Genomic DNA, 23804 nt, shown 5'->3' on the forward strand with positions numbered 1-23804 from the left:
TTGAGCAGATAAGATATGTCATTGATGTGAAAAGAATGCTAAAATTCATAAATTATTAATAATTAAATATGTACTAGGCTTATTATCAAAAATTTATTTTTTTAAATATAATTTTAAAAAATTCCAAATTTTTAGATAAATGTAAAATGTAATAGAAGCAAACATTTTTTTAATCTTATAATAATAAAGAATTGTCTTTAGTAAGTCACAAGATCAACTAAATTTGTAAATAATAGTAAGTTTAAAACAATTTTACGATTCAATGGTAATGATGACCAAAGTCCACTAAAAATTTATTGTTTTTGTATACTTTACTACTGCAAATTTGCAGCAATTAAGGATGTACTATAAAATCAGTTTTTTAGATGTTACTAACTCTATAACAAGCAACTTGAATTGTTATAACTTTTTAAACACTATAGTGTGCAATTTATTACATCAGGCTTTAAAAAGACACATATATTTTTATTTCAACGTTGATTTTTTTATTATCTGATTAAATTTAAATAGGTATCATATTATCATTTACAATAGATAATATCATGTTTTAAACAAGCTTTCTGCAATAAAATTAAAAAGTAATAATTATAATATACTGCAATTAGAACATTAAAATCAAGAAAGAAATTCTAAATTGCTACAAGCGTTTAAAGATTTCACCAATTTTGCATTTATTATATTATATTTATTACAACCATGCGTATGCGTATTATTCTTTGTAATGATAAAGTAACATTTATTTTTCGCAAATTAAATTTCACACATAGTTTTTACTTTCGCTTGTGCGATTGACATGAATTTCGCGGCGCTAATCAATATTTGGAATTGTTCACGATCCGCACTGGAATCAATCCGTGAGATATTTTCGAGTGAACGAGATGAATGATTGTAAGTCAATTGGCAAGACTGAGTCACCAACATAGTTCGTATGAAATAGACATGTAATGACCTCTCGGTTATTGCACGTAGACGTGCATGAATGAAAGAAGCTTGTCGGAATATATTTCCAGCGGTTTACATATGTACGTAATAAATAAATATAAAAAAATAGTTAAAAACTTATTATTTTTTAGTAAAAATATAAATTAAGACAATCAATATTTTTATTATTTTTTTACTAAAAGTTTTGAAAATACTGGCGAAAGGATGACGTGAATTTAAATTAGGAATATGTGTCGTTTCAGTTTTGTATAAGTTTAAATTTAAGTCTTATTTTGTCGTAATCACCAATTCTTGAGATTATTGGGTTTGTAAAGTCTCGCGAGATACTTTTGTAATATTTTTCAGTTTGATAATAACATTGTTCTTTAACGGTAAGAATTATATATCTGCTGTGGAGTTTTTTAAGATTAGTATAAAACGGTGTATAATATATTATTATTATGGCTTAATTTTGAATAACTTGAACTTTATAAAAATTAGTATTACTCGCATTATTCTTAACTGGACATGCGTAAAAAAGCGTTAAAACAGGTCTGATTGATTGTTTTCAGACATTTAATAATTTTTTTTTTATAATTAGTTTTTTCTATTAAATATTGATTTTAGAGCTGCAATGGCGTCAAGCTCTTTTGACCGAAGTTCAGTTATATGGTTGTTGAATTTATGTCTGGAGTCCAAGTGTAAACAAATGTATGTATTTAACGCTCACACTTTTAATGGGTGCAGGCAAGGGTTGTCTACGTTTGGTAAATTCTATTGCTTCTGTTTTGTTTTCATTAATTAAAATTCTCCATTTCATTATATATTTTTTTAGGATTTTGAGAGATTTTTGTACTTTAACTGTAATAGGTTTAAGAGCATAAGAATTATTAAAGTTAAGACTGCAGTGTAATCAGCGTACATTGATAGTCTAGTATTTATTTTAATTGGAATATACATATAAAGTACACTAGCTGATATTTTACGCGGTATCGAAAATGTATTATTTAGCAAAACAACATAGTTTCGATTCTCCAAGTAAGACCGTAAAATTTTCATAACATAATAGGGAGTTCTGTATTTTAAAAGTTTATACATTAATCCGTCATGCCATACTTTATCAAATACCTTTTCTATATCTAGCAATAAGGGTCAGAACTTTTTTTCATATTATAATCGGCAGTTATGTGCTCTGTTATTATGTTAAGTATAATATATGAATCCAATTTGAAAACAATTTGATTCCGCAAATGATGTTCGCGGAAATCAAATTGCTAGTGAATGAGTTTGCTATTAAGAGATTCCTTTAATCGAGATAATATGATTTTTTAAATAATATGGTAAATGACAGCAGTAAACTGATCGGGCGATAGTGAATTTGTTTGTTATTTGCTTCGCCAAGTTTTTTTTATCGAATGAATTTTTTCCGTTTTCCATATAATTGGAAAATAACCAAAAGATAACCATGAATTAAATATTTTCCTTAAAGCATACAGCAAAAAGGTTTTCAACCAAGATACTATTTATTATATCTATACCTGGAGCTTTCCTTTTTGATAATCGTTTAACAAACTAAGATTTTCTGATAATGGATTTTTCATCTTTTTGAGTTCTTCTTGTAACCATAATGGCCCGGTCCACTTTAGTTTTGGTTTTTTGGTCAATGTAATTTTAATTTTTTTAATTTTATTAAATTTAATTATTTCTTAAGTAAGTTCTATGTTTTCACAAATATTTTTACGCAACGGAATTGATGATATTTTGGCATGCTTGATCACGGATGTTAAATAATGAATATTATCGTCAATAATTTTAGCGCCATTTGCGATATAATTTTGTTTCCTACTTAATATCCGAGATTCTACTATGCTCCTGAATCGCTTTCAATTAGCCTTTGCATAATCAAAAATTACCTCAGACACTATTTGCACCTCACCGTCCAGCGTAAAGAACACTGAAAGGTGATCCAAAGACAGAGCCTGGTTGCAGTGAATGTTTAAAATCCTTGACCAACGTAATATCTAGAATTGACGGTGTCGTGTGTTTGGTAGGATAATGCGTCAGGGATTTTGGAAAATATACAGTAGTGTCCGTGTCGTGTAAATAATGAAAGATTAATTTACCGGATCGATTCGCACCGGAGTGTATCCCAGTGTGTGTCTCGCGTTGAAATGTCCAGTTAAATTACAGATTTTCCAAGACTAAACACAGCATCAAGATCGCCTCAGAACAAGCCATCACCGGGAGAATTATATTTTGCGACAATTATCATTATTTATTATCGTGTTTAATTTCTATCGCAATGATTTCGAGATTAGTCGTGTTTTCTGTTATGCGCGCTTGTTTAATTTATTATTTTATTAAACGACAAATATCGCGACCCCTTTGCCTGGCCTTGAGAGTTGGTCTCTCCGGAGGCAGACAAAGTTTGGTATTAAAACGTTGACGTGTGGTTAAACTACGACAATATTAATTTGGACTCACTGATCCGTAGTTCCAGTTCTCCAGTTTTAATTTGAAATCCGCATGAATTCTACGTCAAATAGTTGAGCACGTCAAGATATTCGACCATCATCAAGGCATTCTCCATTTTGCTAGCACAGTTTTCAACTTTGACTCTGATCTCTTGAAGGAGCAATATCTTACGTAGCTTTGTAGTTGACATGATGTCTGAAAAAGCTCCTCAGGCTGCCTGGATTGATTATTAGTGTTGGTGTGGCGCCAACAGGGGCGTTCCATGAAGCGGCTGATGGAATAAATTTTACAAATGCTGGTTTTGTTGATCTCATAGAAGGAAATTGTTCTTGTTCGAGGTTAAATAGCTGTTTGAGTTGCGACGTATGGACAGTGAGTGTCGGCATGTGTTGTCTTTTTTTAGTAATCTGCTGGTAACACGATAAAAAAACTATTTAATAAATAAAATAAACTCAATACGGATCAAGATTATCTCAAATATCGAGAAGTGAAAATGAGAGTAACAATTTTTTGGGAAATTAAAAACAATAATAATTCGAATTGCTTAATCACAACAGATCTTCAAATGTAATAAAACTAACCTTACATAAAAATGTTATTTTCATCACAGTTAAATTATATGAATGGTCCCTGGTTTATAAACGATCAGAAATAAATTAATTGAATTCCTACTAATACTACTGAAAATCAGTAATATATTTGTATTTGAAAATAATAAAAACGTAAGTCAATATCATTTTGTTCAAATGTCAGTCATTGCTTAACAATTTTACTCTGAATTGAAAATTATTCTTCAATAATTGTTTTTTTTTTACATATATTTGTATTATTAAAAAAAATTAAATAATTAAAATTATCTGTAAATGTTTTTTTAATAATATAAAATAATTTGCATTAATGTGTATATTATCCATAAGTTTATATTAAATTTGTTCAACCGCTGTATATAAAATATAGTATTGTAAATTCTCATGCCATTGCACCTGGTGAAAAAGCGGTCAGGTATTCTTCGCCTATAAAAGAGCACAAGTTCAAGTAGAAAAGCATTCTTTACTCGGACACCGACGCTGTTGTTGCAATACCGGCAATGAAAATAAAGCTTATTATTTAATACGATATTTTTATTGATAATAAAAGTATTTCCTGTTTTGAATATATATGTAAATGAGTATTTAAAAATTATAATAAATTACATATACATATATTACGATATATAATTAGGTCTATTAGTAAATTTTTACACATGAGAGGGTATTTTTACGCATATACCATGTGGGAAATTTTCTCTACTTTAACGATTCATTATATATAGTATTTGGAAATATTAAGCATTTAAAATATGTATTTAATAATATTAACTTTATCATGTTTATAACTAAATTATTTCAACAATAATATAAAAGTATTTTTTATTATTAAAACAAAAATATTTGTGTTAGTAAAAAATAATGCACTAATTTATTATAAGTAATGATCACACAGAAATATATTATTTATCGTAAATTATTCTTTAGTAATTAAGCTTTAACATTTTTAAGCTCATGTTTTTAGTGCAAAATTATTAGAAGTCATGTGTTTTTTTTAAATAATAAATATTAAAATACTTTACTATTAAAATTCTATTTTGCTTAAAAATAATAGTAAATTAATAATTGAACTCTCGAATTATTTCAATACTGTCGAACATATTTTAATAACAACTTATGTGGTTGTAAAAATTATATATTCATTTACAAAAATATAAATATTTGATATGTGTACCATAAATAAAATTATAAATAAAAAATATTATATACAAAATAAAATATATTTTAACATTTACCATTTTTAATAAATTTATAATTTAGCGAAATATATTACATATTTTGAAATTATACATAAAAATAAAAAATAATATCTCATACAATATTATTTATTAATTTATTTTAAATTTATTGTTTTAAAAAATAAATAAATCTCAGATTCGAACCAAAATACTTCTTATTTCAAATAAAAAAAATAGATCCACCTATATTTTTTTAAAAAATAACATGTACATATTTTATATAATTCTACAATATTTTATTTGTTAAAATTATAAATAAATAAAAATATTTTTATATATATATTGTGGACCTTACTGCAGAATCCCCAAAAATAATTATCTACCGTTATTTACTCTATAAATTACAATCTGAATATTTTCCGTTAGAATTTCTTTATGTGCAAATCTGTACAGTGTAATCAATCTATTGTTAAAATTTCCACGTAATTTCTCACAAAAAGTAACACAATAACGACCTAATAACGTAACACGATTAAGATAATACTCTCATTGAAGCTGAGTTAACCCAGTGACATTTTTGGTATTGTAAGACAAGTAGGGCAATAATTTAAAAATTCCCACGAGCTTACTTGTGGTACTAATGTTACTTTCAATTAAATTTGTAAAGATAAGAATCTGCAATATATTAGTGTTGACAATTTTGTGTAATGCTTTATTTGGGTTCTGACAAAGCGTACAATAACTTGATTTTGTATCAATTATTTATTACGATAAATTATTCTTTGTTTATGTTTCATATTAAGTAATATATAATGTAGAATGCTTAAATATTGAGCACATAAAAATACACTAAAAAATTTTTATTGCCATCTTTGATCGTGTAAAGAAATTTTATTAAAATAAATTTTGTTATAATATATTTTTTAAATTTATATATACATATAAATTCAAGACAATAATAAATATGTATTTATTTTAATTTGATATTATATTCTACAGTTGAGATTATTTATATTTTTTTATAAGCCCTTAGAGAAAATATGCTTTCATTTTACTATTTATTTTATAAGGCTTGATCACATGTGACTTTGATAGCGATTTATGAATCGTTAACGCATTCACGACATGATCTGGATCACGGATGTGAACTCTTCATAAATTTTCAGTGTTGCGACATATTGAACTTTACCATTGTGTTCGCTTTCTGGTTCTAGGGTACAATGTCGGTTCGACAATAACGATGGAAACAATACTAGGGAACCACACTCTAACTAGTATCTTCGTGTCATTTGACAATCATGCAATGCACGACCGCAGTAGTATTTTTAACAACGCTCAAAAACATACATTTCATACTAGATCAAAATAGGTATAAGGTATGTATCTTTTCCTATCTACGTTTGTGCAAAACCTAGATTTTATAATGCATTTAGAACGACACGTTTTAGGCACGCGATAATGCCCAAGACAATACCCTAATCGTCAAAATCTCGAATTTGGCTTGCTCAATTTTCATTGTTAATTTTTCCGGTTATTATAACGGAAAATTTTCAAACATCACTCTCTAAAGTCCTAAATCGTTTTATTTAAACGCAATTGATGAATAAAAAAGTACTTTATATATTTAATGGTATAAATATGAGCAATTTGAAAGATTAAGACTAAACGCAGCGTACGGTATTCAATAATAATGAAAAAGTAAGTGTTTACCCAATTTTCTCTATGTATTGAACGATTAATACAGATAAAATGGTAACGTGGTTTTAATTTTGACTTACATAGACTACATTACATAAGCTTTTCATATAATAATATATTTAAAATATGGCGGGTATACAAAGTTTCAATTTTTTTCTCTTTTTTGGTCTAAACGAAAGAATGATTATATAAATGTTTGCTAGATGACAAGATTTACAGTGATATGTTAAGACTTTGGTACAGATTTGTGAAATTAACATAGTTTTATTAAAAATGATATAAAAAACTTTTTTTGCTTTCAATTCAGATAAGCTAACTAATATATTCTTCAGAGATGTTTTTTAAATCGAAAGTCAGATCAGCAATTTTTAGACTTTTATTTTAATTTCAGCACCTTTTAACTTATAAAAAAATAAATAACTATTTTTTTAAACATTTTACTAGCGTGATAAACCAGTGGTTTAAAACTGGATTCAAATCCCATATTTACCAAATTTTTAATTTATATCCTGTCTGGGAGAACAAAAATATTTACCAATATTTATTGATAATTATGATATATCGTAATAGATTGGGTTTTCCTAATCTAGCAAATAAATATCATGATAAAAAAAAATCAAAATAAGTAATGCATAGTAGCATATATTTACATATAAGCTATAATACTAGAGTTTAATATAGAATATATGATACTAATTTACTGACTAAATTTTAGTTTGATGTCTCAATATTCACTTTACAGTTGCTCACTATGTTTATCCCGTTATAATGCATTGGGTTAGAGCCTGTTATGTTGCAGTTAAATACATAAAATTAATAAATATTTAATTGTCCAAAACATATATTGTACCCAAAATGTCTGTAATGTTTTAAATTAACAAGTTTTGATATTTAATCAAGTAGTCGCTGCACAAAGAACAAGAATCTTTGTTGTTGTCAATGATTCGATTAGTGATAAATGATTCGTGTATGAGAGTATGTACCGTAGTCACCGTTGATTGTCAGTAATTAGTAATGTGATCGAGTGATACATACTATAAAATGAGCCTTTGAGGAAAAAGCTTGAAAGAAAAGAAGAAAAATATACAAATTAGGAGTCAATTAAATTAGAGTCAAAATAAATCATTTAATATAATATATTTTAGAACGTTGGTTTGAAGGCCGTTTAATGACACTATTAATTTAAAATTCTAATTAAAAACCATGCTCATATGATGCGATGTCATTAGAGTTTCTAATCTTATGTAAAAAGGGGTATAATGAGCTTTGGTAGTAATTCATGTCTTTTGAAAGTCTACATTGTTAATAAGCAAATAAGCGTTTTCCGCTCATTTCTAATATTAGTTGTAAAACCATTGTTGTTTTGATGTTTTATAAAGCCTTTTCATTATTTTTTTAACATAAGTACGCAGAGCTTTTTATAGTATATTTATTAGTAGTTCTTACATAAAATAATTAAAAGATGTTGATAAAGCTCAATGCTTGTTATTTTTTGTTTGTCTTTCATTTTACGAAGAAGTTTATCAATAAAAACGAATGTCCTTTCTCTTTTTTTTTTGTTGATTAACGACAATTCTTCTTTTCCTCGCATTTACATCACTTTCTTGTTCTTTAGCATTGCCACGAATAAAAACTAACTCTCTTGCCAGCATTATCGTTCTTAAAGTAAAATATACTTACAAATTATATTGTTATAAAAGAAGACTAGATAATATTTCTAGCAGTTAAAATATTTTTATTAGATATTATCAGATAAAAAATTAAATTTACTAACAATTTAAATTGCTTCAAAAGACAAGAATCAGGGGATCGTTCATAAGCCGTAACGCTACAATAGACAATTGACTAATACTTCAACTTTTTAAGTATCACATGTCCTACGTTTTACTTACTAATTTAAATACATAAGAGTATGAACATGTAATAGCATCCAGTGAAACTCAGACATAGACGACACCTTTAATGTTCAAAGCAGTTGCTTCCATTTCGATCGTTAGATTTGGTACAGCCAAGCAGTCACATTCACAACAGATTTTTAGTCGCAGCGCTACGGTACGAATGTATCTCTTATATATCATATTTTCTTGCACACATTGTATGATCGTCTTTTAATTAATGTAACTTAAAAATGGCATAATATTCTAATAAATAAAGCAACCCCAGGTACCTCATAATGTATATATCAATGCTGTTCAAACAGGACGGTCATAGATACTAAAGTATATAACCTAAGCAATAAACGCAAAAGTAATGTTATAAAATTTGTATCCTTATATTTTATCCTCATACTTTCGATATCACATTTGTTACATATAATACGTAAGTATTATATGAATTCACACAAACAATACATCCGTATTCTAATGCAGGAATCGCGTCCATTCTTAATGAGCACCTGTCTCAAATGGGACCACACACTCGTTACAGACAAAGGTACGCATGGGAATATTTTCAATGGTGCATGGTGTTTTGCTACTAAATATAGCATAGTGAGGTACCAGGTCAAGCGTCGAATCTAGCAATTAATCACACACACCTCCGCCTCATTGTGGGATTATTATCTTTGTGTTGGAGCACTGGTCTGCAATTCTTATAACTTTTAAATCTAAGCAGATTGCATTTGTAATTTAATTGAATTTATTATAATCGCTAATGTATAATTTTATTCAATTCGTGCTGAAACTAATTATAATGATTGTAGATGTTAAAAAACAAATATTGCTACTAACAAGAGTAACAAAGGTTAATTGGTAATGGCTCTAATGAGCTTCTAGTTTGATTTATGATCGTGTTATAATGTATACGATTAATTAACAATGGCTTAATTAAATTATTTAATTGTTTTGTGTTTAAAAATTGCTGGTTATTCTACACTAGCTGTCTCATTATTTTTAGACATACTATGTATAATGGGATTGTGCCAGTCTAGCTGTCTCGCAAAAGTTTTAATCGTTTTTTTTATAAAATTAAAGATTCCATTAGAATATTAACTATTGTATATAATTTATTACAAATTACTGGTTTATAAGTATTTTATAGTCAAGTGAAAGATTTTTAAAAATTTTAAGACGAAATAACAATAAATATTCAATTAAGTAAAAATATAAAAATATTTGATAGTATTCAGATGGAGAAACAGCAGACAATACATTAGTTTAAGATGTATGTATTAATATACATACATATCATATATGTATGTATGTCAACTTATTGTCTGAGAAATAAGATCTACTAAAATTTTAATTTACACCTCTAAAGAAATAAAATATGTATTGTATTTAATAAATTTATTTTTGGTTATTATTGGTTAAAAGTATTTGGGTTGCTCTTGTGTTATTATGACAGTTTTATTCAACTGAAATTAAATATATTTGTTTTAAGGTAAGTTTAAAAATAAGTACTTTTTATTATTTTTGATTACTAAAATTAAAAAAAAAATTATTACCCTCATTTCTACACAGAAGACAAGCTCACGACAATATTGATTAGTCAGTTGTTTATATGCTTTAACATTTTTATTGATAAGGCGTTTATCTGTTAAATATTGGTTCTTAGGTCGCAATAGAAGCAAGGCTCTTAAGACCTAAGCCTTGTAGTATGTTCAGTAAATTTAAGCTTGTATTATAAAAAATACGATACCTATCCTTTGCTTGATTTTTTTTATGCGGTATTTTTTTAATTTTAATAGATGAACTTAACTACAATAGTTATAGAATTGTATCGTCAGTATTTTTTTAATAAAAATAGTGTATAGATTTATGATGAACGGTCCAAGAAAACTGACCTACGAGATTCCAATTGAAAGCTTACGTTTGTTAGAGTTTATTATTTTAATTCTTATATTTTAAACATCAATTTCAGATATTTGCTGAGTAGACTCACACTATCGTAACATACTGTATCAAAAGCTTTTTAAAAAGTGGTCCTGTCTTTTTTAATATTAGAAATAGCACAAATGTTTATCATGAATGTTTTATATAATTTATAATAATAATTAAATAAATAATAAATTGTATGTTTGTTTAATTAGTTTTAAACAGCAAACTAAAAAATATATTAAAAAATACACTTGAAATTGTAATAATATATGTATATTAAATATTAAATTAATTGATATAATAATATGATAATACTACGACATAAAATGAGTAACACAAAAATCAAGGTGCTGAGAAGTGTGAGCATGTGATGGGTGACTTTTTTAACAGTTACGTAAAAAAGATTTTAGATATTTTACCGAAAATTATTGATTTATAAATCTGTGAGATTATAAAATAAGCTGAACGATGTAGATTTAATTTTATAATAAATATACTAAGCTGTAGTAAATTTAAAACTCTGTCTATAAAGATATTAGATTTTTCGTAAAAGCTCTATGTCACTGGATTTAAATAAAGTAATATAAGTAAGTACTTTATTTTAATTTTTCTATGAAAATTTTTATTAATATTCATTCATAAAAAAATAAAATTTAATACAAGTGTCTTTTTTATTCATTAAATTTAATATTTATTACAAACTCACAGCTTTGAAGCAAATTGGGGTCAAGTATACTCAGGAAGTTAAAGTAGCAGATATTGTTTCATAGAAAATAATGAGATCGCTTAAATATATAATTTACATAAATCATGCAGTATAAAACAAGAAACAATACAGCCAAAACGAACCAAAAGAAAGCCAAAATGATGTGTAAAATATTAACATCTGCTGTAGATAGTGATATAAGTATTTGAGTTTTGTTAACGATATACATAAGTTAGTAAAACCCAGTTTAAAGATCAATGATCCCCGCTAAAATTTCTATGATTTCTAGGTATTAAATTTTTGGTTATATGTGGATTTTAATAAAAAATAAGTTTAAAATTAGCCAGTTTGAATTTTGTCACTATTATGAGAATAATAAGGTCTCATAAAAAATTGAATGACCTATAGGCTCATTTATTTTAAGAGCAATGACTTACACTTATACATATCTGTTCATGATAGCATCGGAATTTAGGCAAATGACTAATCACTTTTTTCAATTCCATTGGATTCATACATGAGGAATTATTGACAAAGAGTCATTCATAACTGTCGATACTTAAATATTTTTTTTTGTAGTTCAGTATTTGCAGACAATGTTTATAAATTCTGGTTCGTAATAATAATCAATATGAAAGTAATATAAAAAATATAGTTTTGATTATTTGAAGTGTAAATTAAATATTTACAATAATTAAATGTTAGTCTAGCTACTGTTGCATATTTAATTGCTATTATTTGTCACTTTCCTTCGACATTATAATAGAGTTTCCATTTTCGTCAAATGTCACGATGCAGTCAAGAAAGCTATCCTCTCTATATAGCAAGTTTAAAGAGAACTCATATTTATTCATCGTTGACTTGCGATAGCTCATATACTTTTTCTTATCTATTATTGTATCTTTAATACAGTATCACGACGTCAATCCAATCTACTTCCACCTGATTCACTGATTATTTTTTTTCAGTCTCTCTACAATAATTGTAAATGTAAATACGAGAGAATAATCCGAATTTTTACAATTGCCTGTTGAAAGTGGGTGAAGAAAATGAATGTTTTTTTGTTGTAATATTTTATTCTGTAAGTGCCGCGTATTATCAATTCTTTCCAATATCAATTTTCACAAAATCAGTGTCGGGGTACATCCGCGGCCGCTTTGCAAGTTTTCGAAAGCAAAATGCGACCTTAATATTGGACACACTTATTTTGCTGCATTTGCTAAAGAATTTATCGTTCTCTTTGGCATCATACCGTCCATGATGATGGCGATGTAAAAAAGCGGTCGAACGTCTTTATTTTTTGGCAAGTGCAGAATACAAAAGGATGACTTGAAAAATGTAGCAAACCAACAAGTGTTACACAACGACAATTTAGCTTGATTCACTTTCAATTTCTCGAATAGTGTTTACAAAACATCTATACTCTTTTATTTACAAATAGCTAAGTGTGATGTAACAGAAAGAGATGCTTTTCTTTAAGTAATTCAAAATAAAATTATAGAAAAAAAAACACTACACCCTTTTTAAAAATCTAAAAACTTTATATCATGGGTTCTAATTCCAGATGGACCCTAATGTTTTTCAGTTTGTATCATGTTTGGAAAATCGAAATTAATGATTATTAGATAATTATAAATCTAATGCATCATCATAAGTAAGATTCACATAGATTTTTCTAGTCTTATGTATAAATATTGTGTTGATAAATTTAAATCGAGCATCTTAGAAAATATCTTATATGTATTAAAAAAAATATAATTTAAATACCTCAAGTTAAAGATGAACCTTAAAATAATTTACAACACAAAACCAAAGTTTTTATTCTGAATAAAATCGTAAACTTAAACGAATTGTCAAAAATACTTGTATTATTAGATCGGAATGAGTAGTTTTTTTTTAATTTTAACATTTTTAATTATAACATATCAGATATTCTTTATTATGTATTATAAATCTTTCGTAATAACATGACATTCTGTAAACTAAATTTAATTAAAATAAAACTGTTATTTTTTTGGAATTCATTTTTTATCATTTATTGTAAAAATATTTTTTCATAAATATTACACAAATATAAGCTTCATTACTGCTAAAGCATCAGTGATAAATAAAGGTTACTAAATTTTACACAGTATTTTAATGTGAAGCTGAGAAAAATTTACTACAAATTGTATTTATAGCTCAGGGTAGATGAAATATTGTTTATATTTAAAATGTCATAAAGAGTAACTAAGTAAAAATTTAATTTAGATTAGCCTTACTAAGCTAGGGTATGATACAAATATTTTTCCGAGTGTCTTCTAGTTAGATGTCAATGCCTTTAAGATAAAATATTGAAGCCACAGTATTTTTACTTTACTATTGTTATAATTTTTTGGTAACCTACTATACATAAAAATAGTTAACCTATTTTTAAAGTAACTATGCTCTGTGAAGATAAATACTTCATACGTTAAAATACATAATAGCAGTTCTTAGAATACTTAAATAAAATTACAGTTTAATGAAATTTTTTTTTAAACAAAGTACAGCAGAATACTCAAATATAATATATTAATTTAAAAATAGATCTTCTTAATTAATTTATATATATTTTTTATAAATAATAACACGGGTGTTTAATTAGGTTTACGCACCATGTGAAATTGCTACAGATTTAATTTATTTAAAGTTTTTTAGAAAAATAAAACCAGTGCATTAAAAACTGTAATATGGGTTATTATATAGTTATAAATATTTTATTTTTCAGATATGTTTAATATTATGCCAGATCTGCTTAGAATTACAATTTCACAAAATTTAGTCTTACACTATGGTATGCAATATAACGTCTTGTATCTGACAGATAAATTCAAAGCTCTATATCTCATGATGCAAGCAAGCTAAAAACGAATGAGTTGCCCCAAAAATTCTATACTTATTAAACTGCAAATTCCATGACACCAGAGCCTATCGTAAAAGAGTTTTGATGCTCTTATATATATATTCTCTGCTTTATAACGTAGTATATATTTTTTAATATTTTTTTTGCTGTTAGATCATTGATCAGATCATTTTCTGTTACTAATAAAATCATTTAAGAAACTTTAGTAAACAGTTGTTTTATTAGGCGTTTTATCAATTAATTTTGTGAGGTTATTTTTGAAATATTCGTTTATAAATCGAGTATGTTAAATTATAAAAATAAGGATCAGTGAAAAACTTATATGATATTAAAACCATGAAACTTATTTATAGGTTGACAAAATTTATAAAGCTTTGAAAATAAATAAAGGAATTTTTTAAAAGTATTACAAAGCAATTTTAACATGGCTTAAAAGTATTTAATAGATAAATCTCTCGCATATATATTTTAAAACATGATTTTCTACTTTTTATAAGTCTTGTACTCAGTATTGTCCTCAGTTAAACCATGGAAAGTAAATTTCCTTTTTGAGCAATAATTATGCGTGTGTGTTGTATTTTTTCTCCCATTGTGTTTAATAATATTAGTTATTTAGTTCACCTATTGTGGTTATTTTACTGCATTTATTCTACTAGCGTCTTACTACAACAAAATATCGTATATTAGTACCAGTCATTGACGTGTAATAAAATATATGAAAACGTACGTGTAATTTTACATCAATAAAAACATAGAGGAACAATACATTTCCTTAAAAATATACATATATTTAAATTAAATCGTGAGTGAACATACACATGCATATTAATTTGATTGTTTCAATCAAAGAGCATTGATTACTTTTACCAGAGTTGTCTAGGGTCAGTTTAAAGTTTACTGCAAAATATATGTAGGCTTTTCGGAAGAAAGAACTTACCGTCTATGTGGCACAGAGAAAGATCATCATTTCCGTGTTGCTGCGGTGAGAAAAAAAAACTATACGAATAAAATCTTATAGTGTACCTCCCGGTACTTTATCAATTATTTGATGTGTGCTGTGCGATACGTGACGGAAACAAAGGATGGTCACTCGAATAGTTCGCACGGGCAATATTTTAGGTATTATTTTAAACGAATTTAGGCCATATATTATGGAGCAAAGCATTTTTAACGAATTGTTCTTTTGAATGAGAATGAGATATGAATCAACGTCTTAATTTCCCATTAATTGTACCTTTATTATAATAAAAATATAATCTAACACTGTCGTCTCTATTTTTTTATATTATATACTTTGATGGTTTTATACTATTAATTTTAAAAGTTTTTTTGATAGATATATAACTATCTGTAAGACCCTCGTTTCTATGTTGTATACTTCGTGTCACTGAGGAGCATCTATTAAACTAAAATTAGTGGGTTCAAAGCGTGCGTGCAATCGTGGTTTTAAATCGGCCGATTACTTCTTAAGGCTAAAGGAAAATCTTGCGTGTGAAAATGGGAAAGTGTTTTAGACCAAACGATGCGTACTATATTTTTTGGGCGTCTAGTTTTAAGTTGGGTTTAAAAAAAAGCACTTTCATCGCTTATGATAATATGTTTCCGTAATCCATAATACATGGATACAACTAAATGGATTTGCCTTTCTTCTACAATATTTATGTGTAATTTAAAATTACAAACTAATTTAAAATTATTAGTTTATGTATGCGTTTTTATATCACATTTCAAGTAGGTATTAAAATAATTAAGTAGGTTATATCATTTTTTTTAATAATTACAACACTTGATATATTATTTGTGAAAAAAAACACATTTTTTACCAAATCTATTTTAAATACTGAAAAAAAATATTATTTATAATCTTCAGCGCAAACCTAATATATTCTCCTAAACATAATCATTATTAACACTAAAATAAAAATTTAGGTATATTTCTATTTAAAAAATGTTTCAAGACAAGACAATATTTAGAAAACAAACTTATTGAAAAATATAAGACAAATTAAAATCAGAATAGACACTTTTTCTTTGTGAAAAAAGCTGATTTGAAAAAAAGTTTTTTTGTATGGTTAAAGTCGATTTTTTCGACTTTTTAGTTTAAGTAAAATTCTTAAAAATGGTATTGCATTGAATTTTTTTTAAAATAAGCATATATTTAAATATTTTTGAGCTTACTTTTAAGTGATATATAGTCATTTATGTGTTAGTTTCTAATGTTAAAATGTTATATAATTATCTAACACAAATAAAATATTGATCTGCTTAAAATATAAAACTAATAAAAACACTATTTTATGTAATACACTAGTGGGACCAACTGAATTATTAAAAGTATATAGATATAGAATAATTTAATTTAAATTCAAAAAACATGCCAAAATCATTAACGAAATGTGTAGAAAGTATACTATTTTTATCATGGTTTAATTACATATATTCAATTTCGATATCCATTAAACTTTATGAGTTTTATTATGATCCGAAAGATGAGCATAATATATTCGTATGTGTCTGTGAAACGTGTCAATCAATTTGCGGTTTTTAAACAAAATTAAATTTGATGAATCGAATTGCAAACTTTTCTTTACAATCTCTCGACTAAAATAGATTCTTCTCTCTTGTGAAAAAATATCATTGCAGTTTTTAGAACAATAATAATTATAGAATTATGTCCAAAAGTAATTATTTTCAATAACCAAATATTATATATATATAATATATGTATATGCAAAATTTATTAACAATACATTATAAAGTGTGTGTTTTATGAATTGCTGTTATTTTTTCATACATAAATTAACGTGCATTATTTTTTTTGCAATTTTTGACTAAATGTAAAAAAGTCTCAAACCTCAAAAAATGAATTAAGGTTAAGTTTAATCTCACGTGTCACGCTTCACACACGTCGTAAGTAATGTTCGCTCAGAAACATTATTCTCATAAAATTTCCGTTTTAAAAAAGCTTTATGTAAAATATAACAATCGATTCGAATTTTAGGTTGAAAATTATATTAATTTCTGGTATTAAAATCTAGTTTCGAATAGACTTAAAATTAATTTAATTGTTTAATAACTGCATGTTTTATGTTATTCATTTATGGCAGATTAACAGAAAGCGACTAGCAGTTACTAGCTTAAGAAAATTTGACACGGTCAGTGATCAACGAAGAAACTAATGAACCGACAATAATTATTTATGTCAGAACTCTTTAGTTGTAAAACATTAAAGGTGATCATTTCAAACCTGTGTTAAATTTCACTTACGTAAAAGTATATTAAATACGGATAAGGAATGATCTACATATTTATAATATGCTTTAATCGTAATTTTTATAAAAAAGCCAGTACCAAAATTAACAGTACTTTCAAGATAAGTTGGTATGAATAAATATTATATAAAATAATATAAATATTACCCTTTCTAATATTTTTTTTTTGTATGCCTAATCAATGACAAACCAAATGCTAATTATATTTGAGAATGATTGCATAAGCATTTATGGAGTAAATAGTGTTCATCAAATATTTTTTTATAAACATTTAATAATGCTCCCACTATTCGGATAAAAATTCTGTGAAAATCTATAAAATTGCTAGTAGTTATAATTAAGCATTATTTATTGTCACTGTAAAAATGATTAAAATAAAGTTTATAATACAAAATTTAAAATATTTTCCATAAATCTTGAATATTTTAATTTTGAAACTTTTATTTAAGTAATGAAAATTAAAATGTTTTTAAAATTAATTATTTAACGGTATCGCCGTACATGTACGGCAGTCGATCATTCGCTGTTTTGAGGTACCCCAGATAGTTATATATTTACATATATAACTGAAAAAATAATAAATAAAAAACATTAAAGTTTTTTTAAATTTAATCTAGTGTAAATGATTCTTTTAAAAAATAATATCAATAAATTGAAAAGTTTAGAGTAAATAAACATAACTTAAAATATATTATATTCATTTTATTAACAATATTGAGAGCCTCTAAATTTATATAAAAAAAATGCACAAATGCCGAATAATATATAAAAATATGTAAAATAAATAATTAATATATAATTATAGAAAAGTATTTAAATATTTTATTTTAATATACCTATACAAAATGTAGTAAAATAAATTAAAGCAAAAAAATATATAATAATAATTAGTAAATAACAAGAGGAATAATTTTGGAAAAATACGTAAAATTGACTCACGACAAATTATCAAATGTATAAATTAACTCAATAGTCAAAGCAATTATAAAGTTAAATAATTTACACATAAGACTATGGGTATACGTTTTAAAAAAAAATAATATTTAGTTAAGTTTCCTATATGTACATGAATACATATTAATGTTGCATCTTCAGGGTATAGTATTAAATAAATTAAGTATATTTTTTTACCAGTTCATCTTTAGTTATCACAATAAATAATTGAACATTAGCGTTTAATTAACTACGAATAAATTTTAACTTAAATATTTACCTTTGTCATACATATTTCAATAGTTATGTATATATGACCTTGATATACTTAAGTGTATTTAAATAATTAGCTTTTAAGATATATTTTTTTTGTATATTTAATGAGACATCAGCATTCAAGATATATTATATTTGTTGTGGTACATCTAACAATAAAATGTTTGCAGGATATGCAGATTCAGGTAAATAAAAAAATTGGACACAACAAACGCTTTTCAATATAAAAAATACCACCCAGATATGTCATCATCAATATTATAAGCACATTCTTATAATACAAAAAAAACTCTAATCAGATCATCTGCGTTCGCGCTTTCGTTAATTATTCATGACTATTAACCTATATAAAACACTAGTACACATATTTAAAATATTTCAGTACATAAAAAATATTCATAATAACTACCGGTTTCTAGGTAGGTATTATTAACTAGTACCTATATAGTATACGCAAGAAGGGAATTCACAGTATGCGAATAGCCCGGAGACCTCGTGCCAAGTTCTTCCTTGCTCTTTCATTCATCATCCTATCTCTTTTTGTTTCATCGGGTCGTGTATGTGAATACGTACAACGTGCACACAGATAATGCGCTTCATTCTCTCTCACGATAATGGCTACATAATTTTAATTCACCCGGCGAAATGTAGCCAAGTATAAATATGCCCTAAAACGGTTATGGACCGTCAGTCTTCAATCGGTCGCGCTCCAGTGATCATCCTCCACCACAAAAGAAAAAGCTGTCAGTCTTTCGTTGTCATTTCACTCGGCTTGACTAGTGCTTAATCGATAATGTTGGTGAAAATTGCGTGTCTCGCCTTCTTGGCTATTACTGTATCGGGACAGGGAGATGACTTCACATCCACTGGAATAAAAGTAGCTGTAAGGATATACGACGAGTGCAACAAGTCTCAGGGAGGATTCACGCCTTGTTTGAAGAAAAAAGCAATTACATTCTTAGACAGAGCTTCCAAATTGGATAAAATACCCTTAGGCGAAGGCATTTTTGTGGTCAAATCTGCTGAATGGAACATCAAGGCTGTGACCGAAAATGAACTTGAAAACTCGTTGCCAAGGACAGCCGAAGCTCAAGACGAAACGCTTTCCATTATGTTGATGGACAGGATCGTAGCTTTCTTCAACTCGAGAACCTTGCACGTGAACTTTCCAAAGCTCGACTCGCAGGAATTGGGACGCAGCATCGAAGAAGGTAACGGCACAAGACGCGACTTATATATTGAATTTAAATTATTTTTTTTAACCTCATTTTTTTGGTCAAGGTCGCGGTAAAATGAAGAAAATGATGGGAATGATGATGATGGGAGTCATGATGAAGATGGCAGCCATGGTTCCTGTGGCTATTGCTGGATTGTACCTTTTAGCAGGAAAAGCTCTCATCGTATCAAAGGTATGATCAATATTTCTATTATATGCTTTTTATACAAAATAATTTTTAGAGTATAATTATAAAAATATAAATATGCACAAACTTATAAAAACAAATTTATATGTTTATTTAGAAAAGCATCTTTATAATTAAAATTCTTTTAAATGAAATTAAGTTTTCGTATATTTTTTATTATGACTACATAAGCTTCTGTTTTCTCTAATATAATATAAAAAAATAGCAAAACACCTAAATAACATTTTAAATAAAATATTTTTTGTATATAAAGAAGTATAAAAAAAAGATAGATGATGATAATCAATATATTAATATATTAAAAATTTAAATTTAAATTATATAATAATTATAAAGTAGTGCAATAGGATCAAAATATTAAAAATATATCCATTATTTATTTGTGTTTGTATTTTAGGTGAAAAAAAGACTGAATAATAAATACAGGTTTATTATATCTGTCACTCAAAAATGCATATTACATGTCATATCTCAAATCAATCAAATTCTTATAGAATTTATTTATGTCTTACAGAAATATTTTCTTTTTGTAATCTTTATTATTTTTTATCTTTTATTTAGATAGCAATATATAAAAGATACGTTTTAAATTATATAAATAGCAAAATGTTAAAAGTGTTTAGCCATAGATATTTAGATACAAATTGCTTGCAACTAAAATAATCACTAGAATATTTAATTACACAAAAATCATTAGAAATACATAAAAATATACTATATAAAATAGTTTAAAAAAATGAAAGTAAATATATAGTTGTATTACATTTATAAGAAAAATACTAGGAAAAAATCAAAATATATAACTTATATAAAATACAAAAAAAAGATATTTATTATTACAGTACATTCAACAAAAATTTATTTTAGAAAAAAATAAGCGTTTAGTATTAAATATAACATTTTACAATTACTTGTTTTGACCGTAATGAAGGTATGTATATATAATTTTGTCTATTCAAACACTGAACCATTATCTAGTTAAATTTCACTCTGCGTATTGGTCTACTCATAAAAACGCATCGTAATTTCCTTTTAACTATTATATATTTTTTTTATATGACCGCAACCTAAATTCACTGCATACACACTTCAAATTCGATGTTAATCTATCACAATAACTTATGCCATCATGTGAAATAAACCGTAATGTATTTTTTTTGATCTAAAAAAAATCCTCGACTAGGACACGTTACCGTATAAGTTGTTCAAGTTCAATCGATGATAAAAACATAAATAAAAAAACTTGCGCATCTGAATTTGAACTAGATATTATTCAACTGGAAAAAATGTTTGGCAACCGTATATAATTAAAATAATAACCGGTTACGTTCGTGTAACAGGGTTAAATAACGTAACAGATATGAACATGACACATGTTGACTCTCTAATGACTGATCAATTTATTAGCAATACAACAACGCCCAAAACTAGAGTTAAAAAATAACGGAAAACTTCTGACCTCTTGAGTGACTTAAAAAAATATTACAAAAAGAAACACGTTTCTATTTATTAGTCTTGTAAATAAGTAGTCTCTTGTTTAACTTATATGGTAATGAATTACACAATGCAACTATTCCTAAGACAAAATATTTATAATGAAAAGTGAGATTCTTTGTACAATATATGACATACATATATGTATGTTTATGATTATCACAAATGATGCATTGATTTTACGATTAGTTCGTCACGATTCGTTCATCAATCACTAATATTAAAATAGACTTCAATAATAAAAGCATTAATCAACATTGTCAAAAATTATCTTAACAGTTACCCTACTAACACAATAAGAACAACGCGGGCAATCTCGCAAAATATTACATTTAGTTAATAAATAGTTTATACTAGTTAAAGTCTTATGGCGCAACTCTAAAACGATTAAATATTTTTTTTTTTATTCTATATTAATTACTAAAACCTGTCGTTTGTGAGAATTTTAACGGGAAATTTATATGTACAAAAGATCGTTTAGTTTGCGGAAACAATGAAAATTGCGTGAGAGTCGAAGGGTTTAAAGTGGACCGTATACAATATCTTGGCATAGTTTATATTTATTTAAATTATAAATATTATGTTTTCTTTTTTGCAGATCGCTCTTCTACTCTCTGGTATCATTGCTCTGAAAAAGATCATGTCTCAGAAGAGTGGAGGTCACGAATCTCATGGCTGGTCCAGCGGAGGAGGGGGAGGATCAAGTGGTGGATGGGACAGAAGATCCATTACAGTTCCGACGACTCAAAATCAACCTGCCCAAAAATTGGCCTACAACTCTTATCGTCCATCTTAAATATTAGCAAATACTTAAATATTAGTAAAACTTTCAATGCTCGAAATCTGATTTATCGTTACCTAGATTTGACCATCGACATTTGACAATTAATTTATTTATTTATTTCATGTATATAAAAAAAATCCATAAATTATATACGAAGATGCTATTAAATAATATGAATTAGAATAAAGCATTTATATACAGTATTAGTTATAAAATCGAATGTGATTCCATTATTTATTATTAATTAGGTAGTTTTAATGCGCCATTGTCTTTATGTTTTTTTTTATTATTTTGTGACAGTACAATTTTTTTTGTTATGTTGACTGATTTAAGTTGTTTTTTTCTTTATTAATTATTTATTATACAATTGAGTCTTGTCATTATTTTTATTATTTTTTTTGTTTTATATTTATGTTTTTTTAAGTTGTAAGAAATGATTACCTACCTCTTATTATTTTATTTTTCATATTTTTATTTGATTGTATATTATCATTAATCGGTGCAACATATTGTAAATTACCCAAATTTCGCTCGTTTTATATATATCAAAAAATTAAGTAACACTGATGTGAAATATAAAGAATGAACGGAATAGAACGGGTAATCAATATAATTTTCTTTCTCTACGGTGAAACACTATTGTTATTTTTATGAGGCTAAATTGTTACTTGCATTTTATACAACTTGAAGTCGTTAATAATATAATAAAACTGTGTTTTATGATATATACTTTGGTTTTAATATTTATTTTTACACCCGTTAGGTATAAATATTATATATAAGCATTATACATGGTAAATAATCAAAATCAATTATACATAGAACGACATAAAAAGAGAACCGGAAATCACTACACATAAATTGCATCTATCCTTAATACAAAAAGAAAATAAACAATAACCATACAGCATGTTGATATATTGTTTAATGTTGGCAATAAGATAATATAACACAAGAGTCAAGCTCAAATAAAAAATCCTTTTTTTATAAAGTTCAATTTGATCGGATATTCACAATAAATAGATCTGAACAAGGACGAATGTTGAAAGAATCTAATATCTACGAATGCTTAATATAAAATTTGTTCATAACAAATCTATTTATTATTTTTGAGCCTTAAATATTCTCAAATTGAGGGTCAATATACTATTGGTATGTCAAATCAATCATAATAATAACATATTTTACTAATACCTTTATAAAAACTTGTAATTTATTCAAAGAATCTAGATTATTCTAGTGACACAGAAAATAAAGTTATCAGACTTGTTTTTGGTTTAAAATAATACTACATAACAGTATGTGGTTTTATAATATTTAATTAAATTTATATATTAAAATTATCTATTATTAT

The 23804-nt window shown here is 26.3% G+C and overlaps 1 protein-coding gene across 1 annotated transcript; it reads left to right on the forward strand.

Moving 5' to 3' along the window:
• Positions 1 to 19295: 19295 nt before the first annotated feature.
• LOC148232180 (uncharacterized) lies at positions 19296 to 23175 on the forward strand. Its single transcript, XM_088193504.1, has 3 exons — positions 19296 to 19959; positions 20030 to 20157; positions 22265 to 23175. The coding sequence occupies exons 1-3, from the start codon at positions 19542 to 19544 to the stop codon at positions 22460 to 22462; spliced, it is 744 nt and encodes a 247-aa protein (XP_088049630.1). The 5' UTR covers positions 19296 to 19541; the 3' UTR covers positions 22463 to 23175.
• Positions 23176 to 23804: the final 629 nt, after the last annotated feature.

The sequence above is a fragment of the Plectrocnemia conspersa genome, unplaced genomic scaffold, assembly GCF_051122295.1.
Source record: "Plectrocnemia conspersa isolate PC_06_02 unplaced genomic scaffold, ASM5112229v1 ptg000009l, whole genome shotgun sequence".
NCBI lineage: Eukaryota > Metazoa > Arthropoda > Insecta > Trichoptera > Polycentropodidae > Plectrocnemia > Plectrocnemia conspersa.

Bases quoted from the DNA above. Each gene is read 5' to 3' on its own strand.
- LOC148232180 (XM_088193504.1), top strand. From the start codon at position 19,542: ATGTTGGTGAAAATTGCGTGTCTCGCCTTCTTGGCTATTACTGTATCG. The intron at 19,960-20,029 runs GTAACGGCACAA...TTTTTGGTCAAG, and splicing joins GGGACGCAGCATCGAAGAAG to GTCGCGGTAAAATGAAGAAA. The intron at 20,158-22,264 runs GTATGATCAATA...TCTTTTTTGCAG, and splicing joins AAGCTCTCATCGTATCAAAG to ATCGCTCTTCTACTCTCTGG.